Source organism: Giraffa tippelskirchi, chromosome 3 (genome assembly GCF_054371585.1).
Source record: "Giraffa tippelskirchi isolate mGirTip1 chromosome 3, T2T-mGirTip1v1.2.pri, whole genome shotgun sequence".
NCBI lineage: Eukaryota > Metazoa > Chordata > Mammalia > Artiodactyla > Giraffidae > Giraffa > Giraffa tippelskirchi.
In genome coordinates this window covers 28,206,212-28,231,231 of record NC_137277.1, presented here as the reverse complement: position 1 = coordinate 28,231,231, position 25,020 = coordinate 28,206,212, and the positions used below count along the sequence as shown (strand labels likewise).

Below are 25,020 nucleotides of genomic sequence, written 5' to 3'. Positions count from 1 at the left end.
ATAAAATGCAAATAATAACCCACACTAGGAGTCAAAGGTCATAGGTGGTTGATGGATGTGGGGAGAGTAGGGGTGTCCCAGAGCCAGGCTGGCATGCATCCAGGGTGTCCTCAGAGGCAGGCACCCCAATAGATTCTGCATTTGTGCTTTATCTGCTCGGATCTTTGCGGTGACACTGGAGGTAGGCACAAGGACAACCCTCTTTACAGACAGAAAATAGAAGCTAAGGTCCAAGGCTACCTGCTGAGAGAAGGCAGGGAGAAGGGGTGGTGAGAAAGCCCCCCAGGGAGGCCGAACAGGGGCAGCCCAGGATGGGAGGAAGGTCTGGAGAGCCTGGCTGAGGGAGGCGGGCCCGCCTTCCAGGAGCTGGCCCAGATCCCAGCTGAGGCCGCGACCCTCCTCCACTGCCCAAACCACACAAGCAGCTTCTTCCTGGCGGCTCCCCCAGGGGCCTGGCAGGCCCCAGGATTCCAGGAGTGGAATCTGGGCTGGGGGTGGGGTGGGCGGGCGGGGCCGGAGGTAGAAGATGATGAGGGTTCTAGCAGGGTTGAGGGGCTGACTGAGAGTGCTGGGAGCCCAAGCTGGGGTAGCCCTCATCCTTCATGGTGGGTTTGAGCCCGGATAGGGCAGGAGCAGTGGCTCTGGGTCTGTCAGCCCACAGAGGGTGAGCAGTGTGCAGGGCCCCAGGAAAGGAAAGCCTGGCAGGGGAGGTGGGGGCAGACTCAGCCTGTCCTCCTTTTACAGGGGAGAACCTGAGGCCCAGAGAGTGACTCCTCCAAGGTCATATAGGGGACTACACAAGGGTCTTTGGACCTCCAGCCCAGGGCTCCCTCTCCAGCCCTGACACTGACCCTGAGCCAGGTCTGCACTGTGCTTTTGTCGGCTCAGCTGGGTCATAGGACCTGGGGGATTGGGTGTACCTGCCCTCTCCCTGTAGGAGTGTCAGGTTTGTGGTTCCAGGGGACTGTCACAGACCTGTTGGAAGGTGGAGTTCTGTGCTTTGTCTCTGTGGCTACAAGTTCTAATCCTACTCTGCCACTTCATCTTTCTGGGCCTCAGCTTACTCATCTGCAAGATGGGGGAGAATGTTAATTGCTACCATTTATTAACACTGAACACTTGATGCCAGGCACCAGTCATTCCTGTCATCCTATGCCTGTTTTACATAGGAGGAAACCAAGATCAGAGAGGTTAAGTAATCTGCCCAGAGTCACACAGCTGCTGCTGCTGCTGCTGCTGCTAAGTCGCTTCAGTCATGTCCGACTCTGTGCGACCCCATAGACGGCAGCCCACCAGGCTCCTTCGTCCCTGGGATTCTCCAGGCAAGAATATTGGAGTGGGTTGCCATTTCCTTCTCCAGTGCATGAAAGTGAAAAGTGAAAGTGAAGTCGCTCAGTCGTGTCTGACTCTTCGCGACCCCATGGGCTGTAGCCTACCAGGCTCCTCTGTCCATGGGGTTTCCCAGGCAAGAGTACTGGAGTAGGGTGCCATTGCCTTCTCCGAGTCACACAGCTAGTACATGGCAATGTCAGGATTTGAGCCTGGGCCCCAAGTGAGGTATATCAGAGGTTTGAGATGAGAATTAAATGAGAAGGATCATAAAGGGCCTCACTCACAATGAGTCCAGAGAGGGTGGGAGTTAGAGAGTTAGGTTCTGGGTCCCAGCCTGGAGTGGCAGCACTGGGCCACACAGAACTCTCTGGAGGTCCATGGAGCTGGGGTAGCCCTGATCCACAAGCCCTTGGGCCACCCTGTATACTCACCCCCTGGGGCCTTGGCTGACCCAGGCAGCAGCAGCAGGGAGCCCTCTCCTTCCCGTGGGGCCTCAGCTCCCCTTCTACACCAAGGGAGGGCTGACCCCCCCACCCCGCCCACTTGAAGCACCAACACTGGGGCTCTGCTGCCACTCTGTGGGCACCAGGGGAAGTGCACCAGGGAGCACCCTGTTGGAGAGCCCCAGCCTCTGAAATCTTAGTCTGCGCCTGCTACTTACCACTCCGCCCTGCAGCCCACGGGACCCTAGATCTGCCCAAGTGCTCCTCTGCTCAAAACCCTCCATGGGAAGCTGCTCCCAACAGCCAGTTGTTACATTTTAGGAATTTTTGTGAGTCAGTTGTCAAACACAGCTGTTACTTAAAAGTTAAAAACAAAGGTCAAGTTCATAACTAAGCACTTCCTTTCTTAATTTTCCTCATCTGCTGCCCTTCCTTCACTAACTGCATCTGTGTGATGGGAACACTGTAGTAATCCTCACAGCCACCCCGTTGACAGCTGAAGTCCGGCAGAAGGGAGTTCTGGTGGCTCAGCTGGTAGACTCCCCTTGCCATGCAGGAGACCCCGGTTCGATTCCTGGGTTGGGAAGATCCCCTGGAGAAGGGATAGGCTACCCACTCCAGTGTTATTGAGTCCCCCTGGTGGCTCAACTGGTTTGACGCCTGGAAAATCCCATGGATGGAGGAGCCTGGTGGGCTGCAGTCCATGGGGTCGCGAAGAGTCGGACACGACTGAGCGACTTCACTTTCACTTTTCACCTGTATGCACTGGAGAAGGAAATGGCAACCCACTCCAGTGTTCTTGCTTGGAGAATCCCAGGGAAGGGGGAGCCTGGTGGTCTGCCATCTATGGGGTCGCACCGAGTTGGACACGACTGAAGTGACTTAGCAGCAGCAGCAGCAGCAATGTAAGTGACCTGGGTTTGATTCCTGGGTCAGGAAGATCCCCTGGAGAAGGGATAGGCTAGCCACTCCAGTATTCTGGCCTGGAGGATTCCGTGGACATGGCTGAGCGACTTTCACTTTCACACCACAGAAATGGGCCACCACCAGTCGGGCTGGTTTTCATTTTCTAGACCAGTGCCATCCAATAGAAACACAATGCAAGCCACATATGTAATTTTAAATTCCCTAGCAGCCAGACTTAAAACAGTTAACAGGTTAAAATTAAATAGCATATTTTATTTAACCCAGGTGGGTCCAAAATACTATCATTTCAATGTAATCAGTAGAAAGTACTAATGATGTTTTTTACATCCTTTTTTTGCACCAATTCTTCAGATTCTGGTGTATATTTGACATTTCAAGTTCCTCTCAGTTCAAACCAGCCACAGTTCAGCCAGGCTGCCAAGCAGCTGCCATGTTAGACAGCACAAGTTTAAACGTAAGACTTCGATGAAGGTATTGATGATGTAGATTAAATTGAAAGTAGTGTTGAGACTGAAACATTTCAACCCAAGTAAGTTTGTTCAATGATGAGAAGTCATAGGTCATGTATCAAATTTAGTGACACACTTATTGGGAAGAGAGGTGTAGCAGGCTGAACAATGGCCCCCATAGGTTATCAGACCTTAATCCCCAGAATGTAAATTGTTTTACATTTCTTTTAACCTTGCAGATGTGATTATAGCTCTTTACATGGGGAGATTATTTTTGGTTATTCAGATGGGCTCTAATGAGGGAGAGGCAGAGGCAGAAGAGGTGTGGAACACAGAAGAAGAGGTGGCCACATGGCCACAGAGGCAGAGACGGGAGTTGTGTGCCCACAAGTCAAGCAATGTCGACAGCCATGAGGCGTTGTTGGAGACAGCTGCATCTGAATGGGCAGATTCCAGCCTAGGGGTAGTGATTTTGGGTTTCTGACCTCCAAACTGTGAGGAAATCAATGTCTGTTGTTTTAAGCCACCAGGTTTGTGGCCATGTGTTCCTGCAGCCACAGGAAAGCAATGCAGGCAGATGGGGTACAACTCCATTCACCATATCGTGGCTGAATTACCACAGGTGAGCTCCAGATACAAGAATTCTGCAACAACAAATACAAGCATCCTGTGAAAAACAACTGGCTAAACAGAGCTTATGAGAGCTGTATGCTCTATTATTGGTAATGTAGGTGCTACGCACCTATTGGCACAACCTACAGAAACCTCACGTGTATGTGACACACACCAGATGGTCTCATACCCTCAGCAGTCAGACACGCAGATGTTTTCTGAATGAATGGATGCGACTTCAGGCCTCAGTTTCCCCCACCACACAACAGGATTGTGGGAATGCGATGGGCTGCCCAGATGAGAGGGGCTGGAGTCAGATGTTGTTAGAGCACCTACTGTACGCAGGGTTGGGCAGGGGCAGAGATGGGACTCGGCAAATGGCCCAGACACTGGTGCGCCAGCAGAGGGCTGGGGACAGTCCGATTCAGGGAATGGGATATAGGCCCCCACACCTGTCTGGGCACAGTCTCAGAGATGGCATGCCATGGAACCACTGTACAGGGACAGAAACCAGAGCCAGAGACACAGCAGGACCTCCAAGGGCTAGATGCCCCGTCCTCCGGCCTCATCCCTCAGTCCTGAAAGGCAAAGGGCCTCACTTCTCAGGGACTGGGAAGGACCCAGGTCTGGCTTTGTCACAGTGGCAGTGGGGAGTCCCTCGCAGTCCTCCACACAAGCGCCCATCCTCTGACCCCAGAGTCAGGCCCCGGCCAAGTCGGGGAGCCGCCCCTGCCATGTGGTCTGGATGACCTTCCTCTCAGCTCCTGAGCTCCTCTCAGGGGCGGCCAGGGCCCATCTGCCCAGCCCAGTGGCTACTCCTGCAAGCTCAATGGGCCACAGACCACAGGGAATCTCTGCTCACCCCACCTTCACTTCACATCCTGTCACCAATCTGCAAGCCTGAGCCCTGGTCACTCACTTGCTCCCTATAGACTCTCCTCTCCCTGTTAAATGAGGAACTAAGTGGCTTGCCAGGTTTTCACAGCAAGAATTCAGCCAAGCAGAGTGACTCTGGGCACTGGGAGTGAGTGAGGGAGACTAGACCAAAGCCTGACCAGAACCTGGAAACGAGGTCCAGGATCTGGAGGTACTAGATGCCTGGGCCCCAGCATCTGCATCCTCAGCTCTACACGCTCATCCTGAAAGCAGGGGCTCGAAGGGCTGTGCTCACCACGGGGTCACAGTGAGGGCTTGGCCAGCACACAGCAGCAACTCGACAGTTTGTTCAATGAACAAAACTACTAGCGCATTTGCTACAAAGGCCAGGCTCTCTCTGCCTTTGCTCATGCTACTCCTCCTCCACTGGCCCGCAGCCTCTCTGATCACTCCAAAAGACAGGCATCTGCAACTCGGCAGAGCAGGACCCTGGCTCCTATGGGTCCATGGTGCCCACACCAGGCATCTGGACACATCGGTTACAAAGTCCATCCTCACTGCAGTTCGAGAAAGGCAGTGGGCGAGCCAGTCCTCAGCCCTGGGTCAGCAACTGTTCACCTCCTCTAGAGCCCTGGTGGGCAATGGACCCTGCCCCCCCCCACCCTCTCCAGGGCAAAACAAAGGAATTAAGGAAGAAAGGCAAATCCTCTCTTACAACAGCATCAGACAACTGTTTCAAAATATATTAGATTTGGTTTTTATTGTAGAGCACACATATCAGGGCAAAGTGCTGCACACACAACTACAAATCATTTTTGGGAAAAAAGCTGTAAAAAAAAATAAAACTGCAACTGCTTTAGTTACGAAGTCCCAACTTGAGGAATCCACACTGGCAAAGGAGTTCTGGCCCCAAAAGGGGCTTCTTGATGGTGGCTGCCCAGCTCTCTGCAGCCTCCTCTTGGACCAGCCCCTGGATGGGGCAGCCTGGGGATTGGGAGGGGCTCCGCTCTCAGTGGGCCTGGGTCTTAGGCCTGCTGGCAAGGAGACATTCCTAAGGAACCACGATCAGCAAAACCTTGCAGCCCTCAAGGATGAGTGGGTGGAAACTGCCAAAAACTTCACTTTTTTCCCCTTTTGTTATTATTTTTTAAAAGCCCCTTCCCCAGGTCTGATGCCGAGGTGGAGGAGGCTCCTGCCCCATCTGCAGGCCCAATCTCTGGCCCTGGACACATGCTGCAGGAGGGCCCTTCCTACGGGGATGACAAGGCCCACGCTGGTCAATGGACGAGAAAAGAAAAGGAAAAAGCTAGGAGGCCAAAGGAAAAAAATGAGAACTCAGAACAAAAGAAAACAAAACCCTACCACACACCACAACAATTTTCCATACCCCAAACACTAGACCTGGAAGGACACCAGTCCCTCCAGCTAGAAACAACTTCTAAAACTGCCCAACATGGCAAGTCTATAACTATTCCGCACAATCGCACGCATATGCTTGAAAGGAGCGACCAGCAAAGAGGCGGGCTCCCAGTAAGAGGTCAGGACCACTGCAGCCGGTTCCTTGGCAGCCAGGGACCCGTGGGCAGAGCAGGCCAGAGGGCGTGCAGGAAGCCCAAGGTCTCAGCCAGTAACAGCTCTAGGGCAGCAGGGGCTGACACCATCCAGGCTTCTGCTCATCATCCCCCCAACAGCTGCAGGAGGGGTATCCACGTGAGCTGCTGGGCCTGGAGAGCAGGTGAGTGGTGGGAGGGCAGCAGGCCCCCTGCAAAGCCAGCAGGACCTCACCCCAGTGCAGACATAGGTGGGAGGAGAGGGAGGAGACTGAACTTCATTTACAACACTGAGAAGATTTACATTTAAAGCAAAACAAGAATTTTCTTAACCAAAACATTTCGCTGCTTTTAAATAACCCAGCCTGACACAGCCCTCCACGCCTCTACTGGCCCCTCCAGTGTGCGCTTCTGTGCCTAGAGATGCCAACAGCCTTTCCATCCAGGAGTAAACCCAGAACAAGAGAACCAGGTCCTGGCCAATCCCGTTCTTCAGCCTTAACAGGCAACAAACCAAGGGGAAAAAAATAGAAAAAAAAGGGGGGGAACCCTCAAAACAGAACAAAAGGAGGGGCAGCTAGTGAGGATCACGCGAGTCCGGAGGCGCTGGCCTTAGTGCCGCCGCATCTTCACCTTGCGGGCGGGGCTGCCCGCTGCCTCCGAGCAGTCCTCCCCAGGCTCGTAGGACTTGCGCCGGTAGTTCTCGGAGCTGAAGCGACCCCCCCGCCGGTGTGCGGGCAGCAGCACAGACCGCCGATTCTCCTCCTTGTCCATCTCCAGAATCCGAGGCCTGTGGGGAAGTGGGGGGGAGGCGTTACCCAGCCACCCCACTGCCGGTTCTCTGTGGGGGCGGCACTGCAGAAGCACCGCCCCGCGCCCTGGCCCCACGAGGTGCCAATGCCCCCAAACCCAGTTTCTGAGACATTCCCCATCACCCTGTGGGGTCTGCTGGGCTCTGGGTCTGTACCCCAGGACACTGCCAAGGCTGCCGGACACAAGGTGGCCTTCCTATCACAGCCTTGGGACCCTGCCCGGTCCTGCTGCATCCCTGGCTTCTCAGTCCTCGACGCCCACTCTCCCTCTCTGCTCACCAGCCCCACTACCCGAGGAACTACCAAGCTCTTCCTGTCTTGGGATTTCAGTCTACATGGCACCTTCTGACCATAATGCCCTTCCCACATACCATCCCACCCTCTGCTGCTGCTAAGTCGCTTCAGTCGTGTCTGACTCTGTGCGACCCCATAGACGGCAGCCCACCAGGCTCCGCCGTCCCTGGGATTCTCCAGGCAAGAATACTGGAGTGGGTTGCTATTTCCTTCTCCAGTGCATGAAAGGGAAAAGTGAAAGTGAAGTCGCTCAGTCGTGTCCGACTCCTAGCGACCCCATGGGTCTGCAGCCTACCAGGCTTCCACCCATGGGATTTTCCAGGCAAGAGTACTGGAGTGGGGTGCCATTGCCTTCTCCGATCCTACCCTCTAGTCTCGGCTTAAATAGCTTCCTCAGAACCCTACTGGGAGGAAACCCTGCTCTGCAAACTTCCAAGTCCCTCACTTCCCCTCGAACTCCCACAGAACCCACAGGAGCACCTCAGCATATCCTGAGCATGGGGAGGCCTGCAGCATCCCCACAGGAAGGTAGTCAGGGCTTAGCTGGGAATGCCACCAACTGCAGCAAAGCAGACAGAAGGCTCTGAAAAAGTGGGCGATGGCAGGCTCCAAACCACCTACCCCAGACCGCCCACCCATCTCACTCTGCAGTCAGGCGGTGGCACCGCTCTGCTGGCCTGCATTGCGGGACCACAGCTGAGTACCTGTGGGCAGCATCAGGGTCTGCCTTGCGGTGGGACCGCTTGGGTTTCAGAGCGGGGTCCCTGTTGTTTCCCGACAGACGATCTGAGGCATAGCTGGGTGGCAGCACGGAGCTGCTCAGGGACTTGGTTTCCAATCGGGGCGCATCTAATCTCGTCCTGCAAAGGAAACGCACGTGGGGTCACCCACAGGCCTCTGGGGAGGGCATGGCCCCATCAGACCAACCTGGCCAGGCTAGGTGAGGCCAACACTCTCTGTTCTGTGCTCCGGTCTCCTCATGGGTCAACTAGGGACCGGTCCGGCTGACGTGCAAAGACCCTGCTGCCCCAGGGGAAGGACCCCAGGGCTCTCTCAGCTGGACAGGGCAGCCCCACCTTCCCCTCGAGGCCTAGAGACCCTCCAGGGATGTGTGCTGTACCTGCCAGAGGACTGAGGGCCCCACTGGTGGGCCCCACACTCCCAGGCATGCCCACCCCTGCCTGGAGACCCGACAGGAAGGTCCCCATGTCCAGCGTGTGGAAGAGCTAGAGGGGAACAGAGGCAGAGCCCAAGGAGGCCCAGGCCCAGCTCCACATTCACGCTTGGCTCTGGTCCCACCACAGCCACCTGGTAGCCTTTGCTGGTTCCTGGACACTGACCAAGCCAAGGCCAGAGGGCTTATGAAGGCAAAGCAGCCCCCCCTCACCACAGCACTGGAACACAGTGCCTAGTCAAGGACACAGGAAGAAAGGATGGAGAAAGTGGGTGGGGGGCAGCGATCCGAGTCCTTTATGATGTCAGGCCAGGAGGAAGCTGATGTGGGAAGCCTCCAAGAAGCCCGAGGTCTTTTGCATGTTCAGAGACTGCCAGCAAGTCAGCAAGCAAGAGAAGCTGGGGGCGCAGATGGCAGGAGGCCCTGAAGGCACCTTTGCCATGGGCTGCTGGGCACAAAGGACAACTGGGTCCTGAAGAAGGTGCTGTGGCTCAAAGGACCGCCTCCCGAGAACAGAGGGAAGAGAGCAGAGGGGAATGCGAAAGGTGCCTTGGGTTCTTGGGAACAACTGCATCCAGTCCTCACAATAGATAAGAAAACTGGGTCAGTGAGGAGGGAGGTCATGTGTCCTGAAGTCCTGAGAGCTCGCTAGTCTAGGTGAGATTCCAGGCCTGGCAAGCAGGAGCCACAGGGCTCCAAACCTGGGCTGGGGTAACTCTCTGGAGGTCAGCAGGGGACGCCTTTGCAGCAGGGAACAAGTATTCTGATGTCATCAGACCCAAACTGGTGGAAAGGCAGGCAGGACCAGTGTCCCTGTCCCTTTGCTTTGGCCTCTTAGATGGAGAAGCCAGAGGGGCCTGGCTGCACTGACTGGCCCACCAGTCTCAGCCTCCCCTCTGGGGACCCCGGCGACAGGACCTGGTAGCAAGAGGAAGATACAGCCCTGAGGCTGCCCTCAGAGTCAAGCTAGTCACATCCCTACCCTTCTGAGCAAAGGCTTCTCTCAGTTCCCATGGTCCAGAGACCCAAGACAAGCTGCCTCCTTCAAGTCCAGGGGCACTGGGAAGAAGTGGTGCTGGGCACCCCCAACCCGAGGGTGGGAACCAGAATCACTGCTAACACTAAGATATGCGCCCCCACACTGCAGCCCTGTTGCTGGGGGCACACACCCTGGCAGGAAAGCTGTGTGGGCAGGATTGAGGGCCTAGGACCACCGGGTAGTTTCATCAGGTGAGTGCGGACAGCCAGAGAAGAGTCTAGCCCACACCTCTGGAGCTAGAAGGCACACCCCGCCACGCAGGCAGGGCTGGCACTCACTGAGCCTGTGGGCCCCACCCTTCCTGAGCTGCTGTGACTATCGCGGCCAGCCGGAACAGTGGGGGGCCCTCACTGTGGGCCCACAGTGAGTGGATACCAATCAGGGCCACGGGCCAGCTCTCTTTCTCTCTAGCTGCCTGAGAGAAGGAGAAGAGGAAAGGGCAGCTTCCCACACTCACACTCCACCACCATCACATCAGCCCACAGGGAGGGGGCAATCAGAGGTGGCTCTACCAGGAGCCAGTCTCCCCACCCACTCTGGGGATCTATGAGCTCGGGGCCCTGAAGGGCTCCTGACACTCCCTAGGGGCTATGACAAGTACATCTCACAACCGATGTAGGAGTTCTACTTCCAAAACAGCCACCAAGCTGCAGGAAGCCAGGCTAGAGCCAAACCCCCAGTCCAGAACCCACCAGCAGTGCACATTCAGAGCCCACTCCCTTAAAGGGCAGCCAACGCCAGGGCACAGGCCAGGGTTCAGTGGACAGAGCCATAAGCTTGGAGACAGAAAGCCCAGTTCTAGCAGTGAGGTCTGGGCCTCCTCCAGTGGTAGCAGAAACAAAGACCCTCCTTATAGAGCTGAGTCAACGTCCAGGGGTCACAGCAAGGCACCCCAGGTATGTCAGGAGAGTTCCCAGGATAAAGCATAGATTGGGTGTAGGTACGGGGGAAGCCAGAACCAACAGAGTATGGTCAAACATTAATGGAACATGTTAACACATGACCTGAGAGGAAGGGAGAGGGCTGACTGTCCCAGGCACTGCCCTCAGATTGGGGAAGAACGAAAATCAGAGACCCAGTTAGTGGACTCAGTCCACAGCTGCTACGGGTGCCCCTGAGGCCCAGGTGGGCTCTCCTCACTGCAGCAGAGCTGAGAGCGGTTCCTGGAGGCGGACCACCGCTTCTCAGAAACAGGGAAGCAGTCTGCTCTTCAGGGCCCACTGCCAACCATCTGTGACTTCTGGCCCCACCCCCACCAAGCGCCCCTGTGCCACAAAGCCTGGCCTTTCCAAGGGGGCAAGGAGACTGGCGTGGCGAGGCAGGCGCGTCTGAGTGCGCCTCATCTTCGAGTGCCTTGGCCACTCTAAGCATCAGACTTAGTCCACGCCCTGTCCCTCCCCTAGCAGGACCACCAGCGGTCCTCAGACAGGTGCACCAGCTTGCTGTGGTCAGGGGGCCAGAAGGATACCTGAGCAGTTCCCCAAAGAGAGAGGCAGCCCAAGCACATACATGGTCCTGGGCTTCCAGCAGACTGCCCCCCAGACCCAGGCCTACAGAACATCCAGGCCCTGAGGGCAGCTTCCTCCAGTCGTGCAGCCTGGCTACCACCACGCCATACCACACGAGCCTAAGCCAGAGCCCTAGGAGGCAGTGCTCCACAGAGCCCAGCCACACCACAGGCCCAGATGATGGGCGCGCAAGGATCCCCCAGTTGAAGCCCTGGTAAGGGCTTCCTGGCCCCCTCGCTCAAGACGCAGGCCTCCCCGCACCTGGGCTCTCCCTCCTCCCACTGCACCTGACTTGAGCACAGCAGCCTCACCACGACCCAGCCCATCAGCTGGGAAAGCTGCACTGGGCAGGCTAGGAAACAGCAACGTGCCAGGAGGCTGGAGGCCCTGAAGGGCTGACCAACCTGCAGCCGCAACCTCACCCCACATCCCAAAGAGTAGCCCCCTTGCCACTTAAAATACCCTCAGCTGCCAGTTCTCTACTGATACAGCAGAGGCAAGAAAGTCCTTCTGTATGTGAGCCTCCAAGCTCTCAACTCACAGCACCCACCCCAGGGTGGGGCTCAGGGTGCTCCACTGTGCAAACCCACTGCCGGCCACAAGAGCCAGCACCAGGAAACCAGAGTCCAAGGCCGCACACAGCCATTTACTGGTTGTGACCCCAACACATTACAACACTAAGCTGCAGCCTGAGGAACGCACTCAGGGAGGCTCTCCTAAGGTCACTCCCAGCCTCCAGGCAAGAAACTATGACACCATGTCCTATGTGAAGACTCAGCATCACCCACCTGCAAAGGAGCCGTGTTTTGCTGAACCAGAAAGCACCTGGCCACCGCCTGCCCATCTCCTCCATGAGGCCTTTAGAAAGACTACTCCAGTGCTGACCAGCCTGAAGTGGTGACAGCGCCCTCAGGCCCACTCTCAGCAGCCTGTGTGATCTTTATCCAAACCCAAGAGAAGGCAGGGCTGGCTCCCCCACCTATCTACAGGGAACAGGGTGTGGCTCAGTGCCCAGAGCCCACTCGAGGGGCCTCACTCAAGGACACCCACCAAGGCCACATCTGTGACCCCTGGTAGTGCCTAAGCCAGGATGCTCCCCTCTCCATCAGGTCACCAGCTTGTCCTTTTCCACCTGGTACTGCTCCTCACTGGCCAGAACTGTCCTCCTCTGGACCACCTCAGTGCCAGGGCCCAGATGAACATGGCTCTCACAGCCTCCTTTGCTTTCCCAGTGTCAAAATGGCTGACCTTTGAAGGACAGCTAGATTAACCAACTTTCAGTGTGTAGATGTGGGTCATCTGAGTGGCTAGTGGGGTGGCTGTGGATCAGAAGGTGAACGTGTTCGAAGGGAAAGTATTCCCAACAGAGGCCGCTGCTCCAAGAGCCTGGGACATCAGCTCACAGGCCATCCTTGGAGCTGCGGGTCCTTTAATGGCAGCGAGGAGCAGACAACAGGGAAGATACCGAGAGAGGACCTGACTCTCACTCAGCAGGTGACAGTGCGGCCCTGCCTCTTCTCTGCTCCCCAGATTGGCTGCTTACAGCTGGGCACTGCACACCTCAGCAGCCCTGCACATCCACCCACCCACTTTGGCCCCTTTTCCAAAGTCTGTGCTTCTGTCCTCCAGCCAAGTCCCTGGCTGGCTCCTGGGCCCACTCAGGTTAGAAGGTCAAAGAGCCCCAGTTACCCACAACAGCCATTCTCCAAGGTCAGAACACTGGCAAGGACTCAGTTAGCCAAAGAGTGCAGACTCCTAGTCCACCAAGGAGCACACAGCTCAGGCAGCTAGGTACGGGAGCCACCACGCGAGGAAGGATGACTCAGACTCTGGCCACTTTCACATGCACCTCCAGTGAAGATCTATCTCCCTGGACAGGCTTATCATGAGGAGCTGGGAGGGACAATGGGAGGCATCGTGTTGGTTCCACTTCCCCCCACCCCCGGATCCCAGGCCAAACCTATCTCCGGCTGCTCTTGGAGGTGCCAGGCACATCTGACAAGAAATCACTGGGGAGGAAGGCCAGAGAGGAGAGACACTCAGCTGCCTCACTTTCAGGTCATGGATTCTGGAATATGCTGGGAACCACAGGAAGCGCAAGCATAAAGACAGATGAAAAACCTTCTTCCGATGGATTCTGGGAATATCCTTAGGCCAGAGGAGAGAGGCTGCCAAGCTGACCGCTGTCTGGTGCTCCCCTTGGTGCTCAATGCTCTGCCTGCACCACGGGACTGTCCACAGCTCCATTCTACAGATGATAGACTCAACGTTCTGATTTGGCAAAGTGGCAGGGCCATGCCAAAAAGACGTCACCATCACAATACTCTGGAGTTCTGGACCCAAAGGGCCAAGATGGTGAAGTTATAAACTGAGGTCAGAAAGACGGTAGGCCAGAAAGTGAGGACATACTTTAAAAAAGAAAGAGCTCCCAGTGACCAAAGCAGAAACAAGGTGAGCATAGAATAGGTACCACGTGTCCATGCTGCCATCAGGAAATGAGAGAACGAAGAACAAGGGGGACAGAACAATCTCCTGCAGAAGATCCCAAGTGGCCTTCAAGGAGGTGGCACTCACCCCCCACCCCTCACGTGTGAGTCACCTATAGGGACGTCCTTGCTGAGAGGACAGCGTGGACGGGGGCAGCAGTGACTGTAGAGGCAGAAACCCGACGACACCACCTTAGCCAGGCGCTTGAGGTCAGCGTGGACAATGGAAGGCCCTGTGCCCCAGACATGATGTGACGAGAAGGGCGCTGCCCCTCTGCGGCCTCCTTGCCAAACCCACAACCAGTGTGACCATGAGGCAACACTGCATACTCCCCAGCTGAGGGCCTTCTGCCATATACCTGGCTGGTCAGTGTTATTACAAGTAAGACAAGTCTGAAAAGGTATCACAGCAGGCGTGACACAGAAGTGACATGACCACCAAATGTCCTTCTGGGACAGAAGAGGATGTGAGGAGGAACCGGGACATGTGAATAAAGGACAGACTTGAGTTAATCGTCCAGGTCATTACTGGTTTCCTGACTGTGATGAACGTGCCACACTGACGTGAGACGTTACGAGGAGGGGACAGAGTGCGCTCTGCTGTCTGCATGGCTCTGTAAATCTAAATCTGTTCTAAAAAATAAGGTAAATTTAAAAAAAATAAGGCAAGTTATAGGACATTCTGTTCCAGTCTGGGTCTAGGCACTGGCCCCGCCCTGCTCATTTATTTCCACACAACCTGAGCAATCAGCCAGCCTCTCAAGACGCCAGCCTCCATCCAGGGAGGATTGTCTTGACCCAGTGTCTGCACGGCTCAGTCCAAGCACCACTTGAGCACACACACACACACATAAGTACTAGAGATGCCAGGATTGGTCATGTTGGTCATTGCTTCCCTGACCCCCAGCCAAAGAGGAGGGAGAGCCATAAGGCACGCGCCTGCTGAACATGTGGCCAGCCACTTACCTTTGTTCCCTCTCCTCACTCCCTGCTCCTCACAGAAGTGAAAACCCAGGCAACTTTACAGCAAGCTGCTGAGGCACACCTAAAAATATTCAGTGAGACGCACATGCAACAGATCGGAACCGGGGAGGAAGGGAAAGGAAGAGATGGGGGAAGGCAGGGTCTGGAGGAATACTCCCCAAACCCTGTCTCAAGACCCAGGTCACAAACCCTGGGAGTGTGTGCTTTTGTTCAGCCCTCACTCTGAGGGCTACTGACAGAGGGAGCCAGACACCAGGGAACTCACTTCCTGAGGATGATGACCGCTCTGCGCTCCTTGATGTCCTGAGGCCGGATGCAGTGGGTGATTTCATCAGCAGCATATCCACTGAAAAGAAACAGCACGTGAGTATGGATGGACAACCAAAGATCCCAGGGGTGAGGGGACAGAAATAAGGTCCTGGTCTTATGGCCACCCTCCACCCCCTTACTTAAGAGGTCCAAGGATCTACACGGAAGGAAATAATGTGTTAAGTCTCATGATATTTCTGCCCAGAAATCACTAAGGGAAAACCTGGGATGAGGTAAAGGTGGGTCTTGAAGCAGAAGCCCAGAAGGAAATCTCCTTGCACAAGCAAGAAGCCCTTTCAAAGGGCCCCCAAGAGGGCACACCCTGAGTGGCTTTGGAGGCAGGCAGAGTGACTCAGGCCAGACCATGGGGAGAACTGCAGCCCCTCCCCCCACCCCACCCCTGGGCTGGCAGAGGAGACCAAAGCAGACGCTGACAGCACTGAGTCACTAGAGAGAACTATGGCAAAAAAAGAATCTGTCTACTTGGAAAAAAAGCTTTCCATGGCCTTCTTTTTAGGGGATCCAAAATCTTGATGACAGCTGTGTTTGGAATGTTTTAAGAATTCCCATCACACTCAAGTATCTATTTATTTTCAGCAAACTACATGATTTTTAAAACTGCTCAGACCAGTGAGTGGGTAGATGGCTGTCCTCTTCACAGCTAATGTCTCTCCAACTTGGAACTCTGGAAGCAAACTCGGCTCCCTGAGCACATGCCCTCACTGGGGACCTGGCGGCCAAAAGGCACCCCCCCACCCTGAGTTACCCAACTGAGCACAGGGAGCACCACAGCCAGAAAGACAATCAGCCACAGGCCTCCTCCTCTTCCTGCTCAGGGTCCCCTGGCCTGCCCCCCCACCAATCCTGTTTTCAGCACCAGTCAGCTCCTTCTCAGCTGTCAGAAACACAGCAGGGCTCTGAAGGACTTCTCAAAATGGCCAGGCTGCCCCAACTCGGGCAAGAACTGGATGCAAGACCAAATGAAGTCCAAGAAAGAACCACGCCTGATATGAAAATCTGATTTGAAGCCATGTGGAAGGTGGAGGAAAGGACCCTTATGTTAGGAAATTTCCCCTCTGAGCTGCTCCTCAGCCAGTTTTTCAATTTTCTCTGTAAATAACAGTCCCACGAGAAACTACAGACAAATATCCACAGTCAAATCAATCTGAAAACACTGATGAGTTTAAAAAAGCATTGGTACGTTAAAGGATCTGAGAATTACTACCGCAAAAGAATCTGCTGACTTCGTTTAACTGAGCTCTGACCAAAGAACGTTCTCTCAAATAACACCTATTAATATCTGGAGGCCCAGAGAGAAATGACACAGGATGGCGTAGCTGAAGAGACCTGGGAAGAACCTGAGCTCTGTCACCTCAGCCGAATTGCATGCTGGGTTGAACCCTCAGTGCCTCAATGTGCAGGGACAGCAGTAGGTTCTCAGGTGCTGGTGTGGTTGTATTCTGTGACTTATGACTCCTTAGTGGTGACTCATGATAAAATTTTAAAAAGAGGTCAGTGCCTCCTCTCGTGCAGCAGAATTATGTTCTAGGTCTTCCTGGTGGCACCCTGGAGAGGAGTAGTGGAAGGCCCACCTGCAGGACAACTGTGAGAATTCAGTTAGACAATATGCGGTGCCTGGTGCCCCGCATTTACCAAGCAGCTGACACAAGCCAGGTACCCTGGACCACCTAGATCCAGGCTCTGCCTGCAGCAGAGGCCTCCTGGGCCCCCTTCCAGAGCTGGGAGCTCTAGACCTCATCCTATGCTCTCTTGTCACTCCACTTTGGGGAAGCACAGGTATGGGCTGTTAGACAGTCCCATGTACATCCAGGACTTTCCCAAAAGCAATCCAAGGCACATCTCTACGGCCAAGATCTGCAGTACTGGCTGCAGGCAACCTTCCTTGTGCTAACAGGTTAGTGTTACTAACCTGTCTGACTTGGCTACAGGAGCTCCCAAGGGCCATGACTTCCCATCTTCAACAAGGAATTGCATCCCATAACACAGAAGCTACAAGCCCAGATGCTAATCAAATTTTACCTGTCCCCACCTCCCAAAGGCTTCAGAAAGAAGAGCAAGCCAGGCCAGGTTCCTGCCACCCAGCCCAACCTCAGAACTAGGACAGAGGCGGGACTGCACAGACTCCACCTCAACAGCTCACTAGCACTACGTTTCCCGAACTTCTTGCAGCTGTGACACAACCTACTGACCCCTCCTCAGTATCAGGCTCTACTGGAAGTGGAAGGCTCAAAGTCCTGATCAATGGAAGCTCTTCAGTCTGAATTTCAGCAGAAATGGTTCAGCAGAGACCACAGAAGGTTACTTACTGCCAAGGAACCTATTTGCTACAGGAGAAACTGTTTGAAAATCCCACTCGCCAACTTGAAATTTAATATGCCCTGGGTCCAGTCCTACCCTTGGCATGAAGAAAAGTGTTGGCGCCTCCTGCTCTTTTGTTTTCATGGGGAAGGGAGAGGAGGAAGCACCTCGGGATGGCATGCACCTGGACAGGGCCCCTCACAGCCCTCTCTACGAAGCAGTGACCAGTGCACCACCAGCACACAGGGCCAGAGCCTGGCTGCCACCCACCACACTGCACCTTAGAGTGATTCTTCAAGAGTCTCTCCTCCCTTGGGAAGCTCTGCTCAACTCTCTAGGCTGGGTTTCCCCAAACCGCCCACCCAAGTCTCTTGACTACTGCTGTTCGGCCTTGTGGCAATTGTCTTCCCTACAAGACAAAGCTCTGCAAAGGCTTTCCACATCTCTGCATGCAGCAGATGCTAAATGACATCTGTGTTGAGCTCGTTTCCACTGCTTTGAAGACAGAGATTGCGGTAAGTCCTTCCTCAGAGTATTAGGTGCAAGTCAAAGGAGGAGTCTGAAAGAGTCTTTATAAGGGACTGTGCAGGACCGCAAGCCTCTCCTCAAGGGGACAGCCTTGCACACGGAATTATTAAGGCACAGTTCCAAGGTGGCTGCCATTCCCTGTCTACTACATGTTTTGCCCAGAGCAGACAGAACCAGAGATGGAGGGACTGCCTGAAGATAGCCTCCCTTCAACGGGGGCTAGCTGCTTTGGCAGCCCTCATGAACCTGCCTCACCTGTGAGAGGCCTACAAGACCTCCCTGAGGCTTGGGGTGGGGGGAGGGGAGGGGCAGCAGGCCAGCCTCCTGGGCACAGGAGCAGAACTGTGAACTCAGGCGTAAGTTATAACCACACCTGAACCCCCTAGAAGACACATAGCCAGTACAATGAAGCAGTCCTGGGGCTTTCTGAACCCAGAACGAAGGCAGTCAACCCACTCCAATTCCCAATTCTGTACACATCAAGGTATAAATAGAACACAGCTGAGCACAGAAGCAGTTCATCTCCAGAAGCTCCACCAAAACCTCAAGCTTCAGTAGTGTGAAAGAAAGTCAATCTTCCATAACAGCTCTAGGATGTCAATAGCCCTACAATGCGGAGGCAAACTAAGGGCCAGAGAGATTAAGTAATCTGCCCAAAGGCAAACAGCTAAAGTGGTGGCACTGGAACTCTAATCAAACTCTTGGTTTCAGTGTCACACCACTACACTGGTTTTTGCTCTTTGGGTGGGAGCGTGGTGGGGAGGGATAGGAAGAAAAGCCCATCTGTGTTTCCCAGTGACAAGGTCCAGTCTGTCTGGGGGACCTCACTGACCTCAGTGAAGGATACAGGTGTTCCCACCACTCCCAGAGAAATCCGCAAAGGTGAACCCCTGCCTCTGAGTAGCTAGCATCAGATCCCAGCAACAGCCACACACCAACTGCCCAGCTGAAAACAGCTCTCTAGAGCTTCTGCTGAGCTTCATGACCGAGACTGTCACCAGCCCGCCTGCTTCCTTCCCTTTGCTGCCCTCTGCCTTCTAGTCAGGCCTGGAGAACCAAAGCCAGCCAACACCCCTGGCCCAGAACTCCTCCTGAGAATAAACAGCCCTAACTTCCTCCTGAGGTCCCTCCCCCTCTCATGGAATCAGAAGACTCCACACAAGAGATGTGGCCCAGACCTATCTGCCCTACATTCCCAACTATTTTAAGCCAGAAAGCTAAATTTTGCTTTCAACCAGCTGAACAAAATCAGTCCTCTGCCCAGAACTGACAGGGTGCCCACTCCACCCAACATCAACTGTTATCTGGAGGTCACAGGCTGTGCTCACCACAGCATGTCTTGTGGCTGGGCGACCCTGCCACCTTAGACAGGCCTGGGTCTTTGGGCATGTGGCCACCACAACCACAACCCAAGAAGCAGTGATTAAAAATAGCGCCAAGTAAGCAATTAGCTTTGTAATTATTCCAGTTAATCCAACTGAAATCTGTTTTAATCTGTCATTTACTGTACAGAGAACAGGAGAAGGAATATGGGATGAACTGATACATAAAGAAGAGATAAAAGATATTTATTTCCCTAGAGAACCACATTAAGAGAGGACCTTTTGAAGCCCAACATGGAAAGGTTACAAAAGCACTTCCAGAAGGGTCTGTGAGGCCTTGCTCTAAATGCCCACGTTTGAACACTGCTGAATCACTGTTTGCCACACACTGAAATCCATGCCGACAACTGTTAAATACAAAACTGTACTCCTGCCACGTTGCCTTGGACGGGTACACCCCCCCACTGCCATGAACAACACAAGTCTGAGTCAGATGAGAGTGACTAGAACCCTCCCCATCTGTAGAGAACCACTGTCTTCACCAGCCCCTTCCTATGGGCAGCTCACAGCTCTGGGCTGGGATAAACACTGGGAAGTGCATGTAAGCTCCCCTCCCACCAACCTGGGGAAGATCCCAGGCAGGACTTGAAGAGGCACCACCAACAGGCAGGTGTTCACCCACCTGCACAGCAAGCAAGCTGAGAAAGCTAAGCAAGCAGGTGCTGGAGAACTTAAATTAGTGGGGGTGTCCAGAGCCCAAGAATAGTGGCTCTCCACTGGGGAACATTCTACCCGCAGGAGACACAGAAGGCAGGGATCCTGATAAACATTCCACACCACACAGGACAGCCTCCACCAACAGGGAATGAACCAGCCCAGATGCCAACAGCATTGCTACCGAGAAGCTCTGACCTAGAGCTTCATCAAGGCAGCTGCACCAGAGCCCCCACCCTCAGGTCCAGGTTGGCTCTGAGAACTATAATGAACGCCATCTGCCCCTAGTCAGTCTTGAGCCATAGCCCCTCACCTACAGCCACTTCCCAAGCGCTCCCTCCGCCCACACCTTCTCTGCTTGGCTTACTTCCAGTCACCTCCAAGTCACTCTTCAAGCTGCCGCTTACTTCCTCCTGAAAGCTTTCCCCCTCCAGAGTGGATTTCTGCAGTTACCTTCCTGGGCTGTCACTAACCGTCTGTGGCCTCCCCTGGACCAAGAGCTCCATGAGGGGAAGAACCCTGTTTAAGGCTCTCCCACAAGAAGCAGGGGAACGCTTGTCGTCCTGTGTATGAAAGCACCCGGGTAAGGGCCCACCTGGTGCTGTGCCCTCTAGGAGACACTAAATCACCAGATTTAGTTCTAACAGGCCTTGGAAGTTGGCATCAACCCCACTTACAGGCGTAAAAGCCGGCTCGGAGAACGCCCACAAGATGCCAAAGCAAATGAGAGGACAACTGGGTTCAAAGCCCTGGGGCAGCACTTTTCAGGACTGGGCTGAGCCTCCCACGCTGACTCCTCAGCCAAGTCAGAACCCAGGAGGAAGGGACTGGGAAAGCCTCAGGACTGTATACTCTTCTAAGGAAAAGATGAAGAAAATTTTCCTGGTGATGCAATCCTGCTGCTGATCACTAACAGACCTGCACTTTAAGAACCTGAAACTTCTGTTCAATACAGGGAGTCTGTGTGTGGGAGGAAGGGGGACTCTCAAAGTCACAAACTGCCTCTTGTGCCCCTACCCTTTACACATCAGACAACTGTGAGACCTTGAGCTAACAACCCAGAGCTTCTGTGATTATGTGGAACACTAGTATCCCATTAAGAGACCAAATGGCCCTTGAGTAAAACCCTTTTAGGACAGAGAGCCCTTCAGTGAAGTCAGACACCAAACTGCCTCACACACCAGGCCACCTGGGAGAGTGCCCTGGAAATCCCATCCTACAGGGCTCCATTAAGACTTCAATCTGGAAGCACCACACAGATCTGAGAAGCTCGGGGTCCAGGTGACAAGTGGGCACCTGAGAGGTAAGTGGCCCTCTATCTTTTGATGCACAATGGAGCCAAAGCACTGCTTCTGCCGCTACTAACTTTCCCAACTTTGTCACTGGGGAGACCTTGGCATCACCTGGCTCTGTTGCCATTCCTAGAATGGGAAGCAGCCTCTGCTGCTCCTCTCAATGCACACAGACGACCTGCCTCATGATGTTAAGAGGACTCCAGCGACCCTGTTTCTACCCATGACCATGGCCTATGGCACTGACTGAACTTCAGAGGTAAAGCGGCTCACAACAAAACCAGTGTGTCCTGATCCTGTACTAGAATCTGGTGGCCAACCAAGCCGCTCTGAATAGCTGCAATCTAGATCTCCTAAGAGGTTTTGGGGATTACTTAAATATATCGCTAGATGTGCTTGTTTCAGTACTGGAAAGAGGCAGCTTTCAAATACATTTTCTGCTTCATAGAAACAGCAAAGGTGTTCCAGCAGGCAATCTCCTCCCGAGGACTGGGGAACTGAGGTAATTCTCAGCAGGATCCTGGACTGAAAACAGGCCAAGAGCCCAAGTTGTGCTGACACAACTACACAGCCCAACACCAGGTAAAAAGACAAACTTTACTGTTTCATCTGGTCCTGATTACAGGCACCACATCTTACAAAGCAGCAGTGGGCTCTCCTGCAGCCAAGAGGGGCTGCGTTTTAAGTCTGTTCTCCTGGCCCAACCACTGAGGTGTTCAGCTCCAGGGCAGCCACTCCCCCTTCTGGGAATGGAGAGCGCCATCAGTTAAATCCTCCTGGGGCCTTCCTGTGTGAGGATCTCCTCTGTTAAGGAATCCACGAACACGTTCTCTGATAGAGAGACCAGAAACGGCAGACTTGGGATGACTGTTAGATAGTAATTCCAACTAATTTTCTTAAAAACACACACACTTGGAGCTGGAGACCCCAAATGGAAAAGTGACTTGTTCAAATCAGGAACGTTAAAAGACTCTTAAAATTAGCCTTCTGGAAAAATGCGTTTAGACTAGTTCTCGGGTCAAGTCCTCGATTTCAACAAAGGTGACCTGGGGATAGTTTTCTAGCTCCGCTGCTCTTACCGCCCGCGTTTTATACGCAGACCCCGTTTCCCCGCCCCCACCCCCGCCCCGCACACAAAAGCCGGGGTCAGAGACGGAAAGCGCAGGCTCCCGTGGCCGCCCCCTCCTCCCAGGCGGTTACCTGAGCACAGTCACGCTCCCCCTGCGCACCGGCAGAGAAAGCACGGGCTCCGACACCCGGATAGGCTTGAACTGGAACTTGCAGCCGAAGCAGAGCGCGGAGTCGCTGAAGAAGGACACGGACACGATGGGGCGCTCGAAGATGTGGATGGGGTCCACGTGGGACACGATGCAGCCGCCGGGCTGGTAGTCGTTGATGACGGCGCTGTTGACGAAGCCCTCGGGGATGACGCGATGCTCCACCAGCTTCTGGATGACCAGCTGGTGCACCCACTCGGGGATCTCGTCCACGTCGCCAGGCGGGTAGAGGCGTTCTTGGCCGGGCCCGCGCTTCTGCAGCTGCGCGCCGTACGTGTAGCCCTCGCCGAAGAAGTACTTGTTGCGCAGCGGGGCCCGGTCCACCGTGTGCTCGTTGTACAGGCCCTTCTCGGCGCGGGACACCACCTCATCGATGCGGGCCTCGATCTTGGCGCACTCGTCCTGGCTGAACAGGCGCATCTGACGGATGCCGCTCTTCACCTTGCGTGCCTCCTCCTCTTTCTGCAGCTGCTGCTCCTCGAAGTCGCTGCGCTCGGGGTCCGAGTCCTCCGGGTACTTGCGCTTGGCCCCGGGCGCCGCGTAGGGCTCGGCCGCGGCGGCGGCGGCGGCGGCAGCAGCCACGGCGGCGGCGGCGGCGGCCGCGGCCTCCCGGCTGCCCGCCTTGTAGTTGTCCCGGGACGTCATGGACTTGAGCTTCTCCCGCAGGTCCGTGTAGCCGCTGGCGGCCGCCATGGCCCGCGCCGCTGTTCTAGGGCCCTCCGCTGCGGGCGGGGCGGCCGGGCATGGCTCTCGGGGACGCGCCCGGGCCCCTGGCCGCAGGGGCCCTTAGCGCCAGGCCCGCTAGCGAGGCCGCGCGGCCCGGCTGGGGCGTCGAGGGGCGGCCTCAGGGGCTGCGGGTCATGCGGCGGCGGGGGCGACGGGGCTCCCTCTTCCTCCGCGTCCGGGGGTGCAAGAGCTCCGGCAGAGCCTCATGCCGCGCAGGGCGGCCGCGGAGGCTCGGCCCGACTCCCGGCCGGACCCTCAGACGCCCGGCCCGGCCCGCACTTTAAAGCGCTCCTCACGACGTCACGGCCGCCCGCCCGACGTCCGCCAGCGCCGCTCCTCAGCGGGCTGCTCCGAACGCACGCGCAGTACAGCCGGCCACCGCGGCTCCGCGCGCACGGAGCATGCGCGTGCGTGCGGCCGGGGTCAGCGGAGAAGTAGGCGCACGCGCAGACGAAGGCCGCTCGCCGTCCGCCGCCCCTCCCCCACCCACTGAAGGGGTCCGCGAGCGCCCCAAACAGCAGCCTGCCTCCTCGCCGCGCCACCCACGCGGTCGAAGGGCTCCCTCCACCGGAATGCGCTCACGCCGCCAACGCTGTCGCCACGCTGCGTCACAGCATCGCCCGAACGCCCCAAATCGCCTCAGCCCCCAGCGCGCAATCACCGGGGAACCGCCACAAGCAAGGCTGCCCGGGCACCGCCCCTTTGGCGCTTCCGATTCTGTCATTGGGCCACCCACCACGGGCTGGGCGGGACTAGACGGCAGCTTCCGGAAGCCGGTTGGTGCGCGTGCCTGTCCATCCGACGGTCGCCTTGGCTACTGCGTCCGTCCCCGTAATTAGCCGCGGGCGGGATGCAAGGACCCCTGAAGGATAACCGGGTGGCTAAACGAGTGCCTGAGTGGAGACACAACCGAAGTGAACTCCTTTGCGCGCAAGGGAACACTCAGATTGCTAGGTCCAGAGCCCCGGCCGAGCGCCCTGTCTGACGGCTGCCGCCGCAGATGCCACCCCTCCCCCCCGCCGCCTCCCAGCGTGGACGTTGCCCGAGTCACGTCCAGGCGGCGGCGCGTGCGCGGCCCTCTTGGGCAGGGTGCCCCGGAGATGGCGGGGAGCCGGGACTGGAGCGCGGACCTCGGACCCGGGAGTCGCCGCTCTACAGGGCGCCTAGCCCTTTGTTCAGACTCTCCAGGCACCGCCTGACTCGCAGGCCTGCTCGTGTGATCACGCTCCTAGGCCCAGTCCCTCCCACCCGCGCCTCGGTTCATCCCTCTAGCAACCTCCCCAAATTTTCTCTGGAATGAAATGCATCTTGGGTTTCGTAGTCTCTCCTTTCTGACCGTTGTGCGCCCGCCCCATTGTCCCTGCGCCTTCTCCACCCACCGTCCCCGGCTGGTCAGGGCCTGAGCTCCAGACCCTGCGACCCGGCAGGTGTGGTTTTGGACCTTTACCTCCGGCTTAGGACCCCTACAAGCTCTGGAGGCGGAAATGACATCAGTGCCCGCACGTGCGGTGGGTGCGAGGATGAGATGCAGTCCCATATCCTGTCCGTTAAGCAGAGAGGACCACTGGCCTCCATTTTGGGCCTATTTCCACGTCCTAAACTGAGGGCCTAACAGCCTCTACTGGGAAGTGGGGCCTGTCGTGGGGTAACTTGGCAAGACCAGGCCAGCAGGTCCAGTGGGATGGGAAGGCCTGGACACCTGGGACTCTGGCCCTAACCTCCTTGCGAGCAGCAGCAGGTGTAAGGGAGACGGGACAGGCACGGAGCCTGTAGGGGATGGCTCCCGCCCTTTTCTGACCGAAACTGGTGGGCATCACTTGTAGTAGTGGCAGGAAGGCAGCTGCATGTGGTGAGAAGGTGGGCAAGGCCAGGGCCAAGGAGCTAGGCTCAGGCTCCAGTCCTGTCTGGGCCATTCTAGGTGAAGGCTTGGGTAGGGCCCCTTTATCTGCATGCTGGCAGTGTGGCTGCAAGGGCTCAGGCCATTCAGAAGCCCAGCACCCACCTCTCAACCATCCTCCAAGAGGGGGCATCGGACTCTGCTCACACA

General features: G+C 55.8%; 1 protein-coding gene across 1 annotated transcript; it reads right to left on the bottom strand.

Annotated features, from left to right (window-relative positions):
- Nucleotides 1-5,372: 5,372 nt before the first annotated feature.
- On the bottom strand, nt 5,373-23,315 carry ALKBH5 (alkB homolog 5, RNA demethylase). Its single transcript, XM_081583547.1, has 4 exons — nt 22,171-23,315; nt 14,752-14,832; nt 8,000-8,155; nt 5,373-6,979 (listed from the first exon to the last, which is right to left on the bottom strand). The coding sequence occupies exons 1-4, from the start codon at nt 22,938-22,940 to the stop codon at nt 6,802-6,804; spliced, it is 1,185 nt and encodes a 394-aa protein (XP_081439673.1). The 5' UTR covers nt 22,941-23,315; the 3' UTR covers nt 5,373-6,801.
- Between the last annotated feature and the right edge of the window lie 1,705 nt (nt 23,316-25,020).

Bases quoted from the DNA above. Each gene is read 5' to 3' on its own strand.
- ALKBH5 (XM_081583547.1), bottom strand. From the start codon at position 22,940: ATGGCGGCCGCCAGCGGCTACACGGACCTGCGGGAGAAGCTCAAGTCC. The intron at 14,833-22,170 runs GTAACCGCCTGG...GTTTCTTTTCAG, and splicing joins GGGAGCGTGACTGTGCTCAG to TGGATATGCTGCTGATGAAA. The intron at 8,156-14,751 runs GTGAGTTCCCTG...TTTCCTTTGCAG, and splicing joins GCGGTCATCATCCTCAGGAA to GACGAGATTAGATGCGCCCC.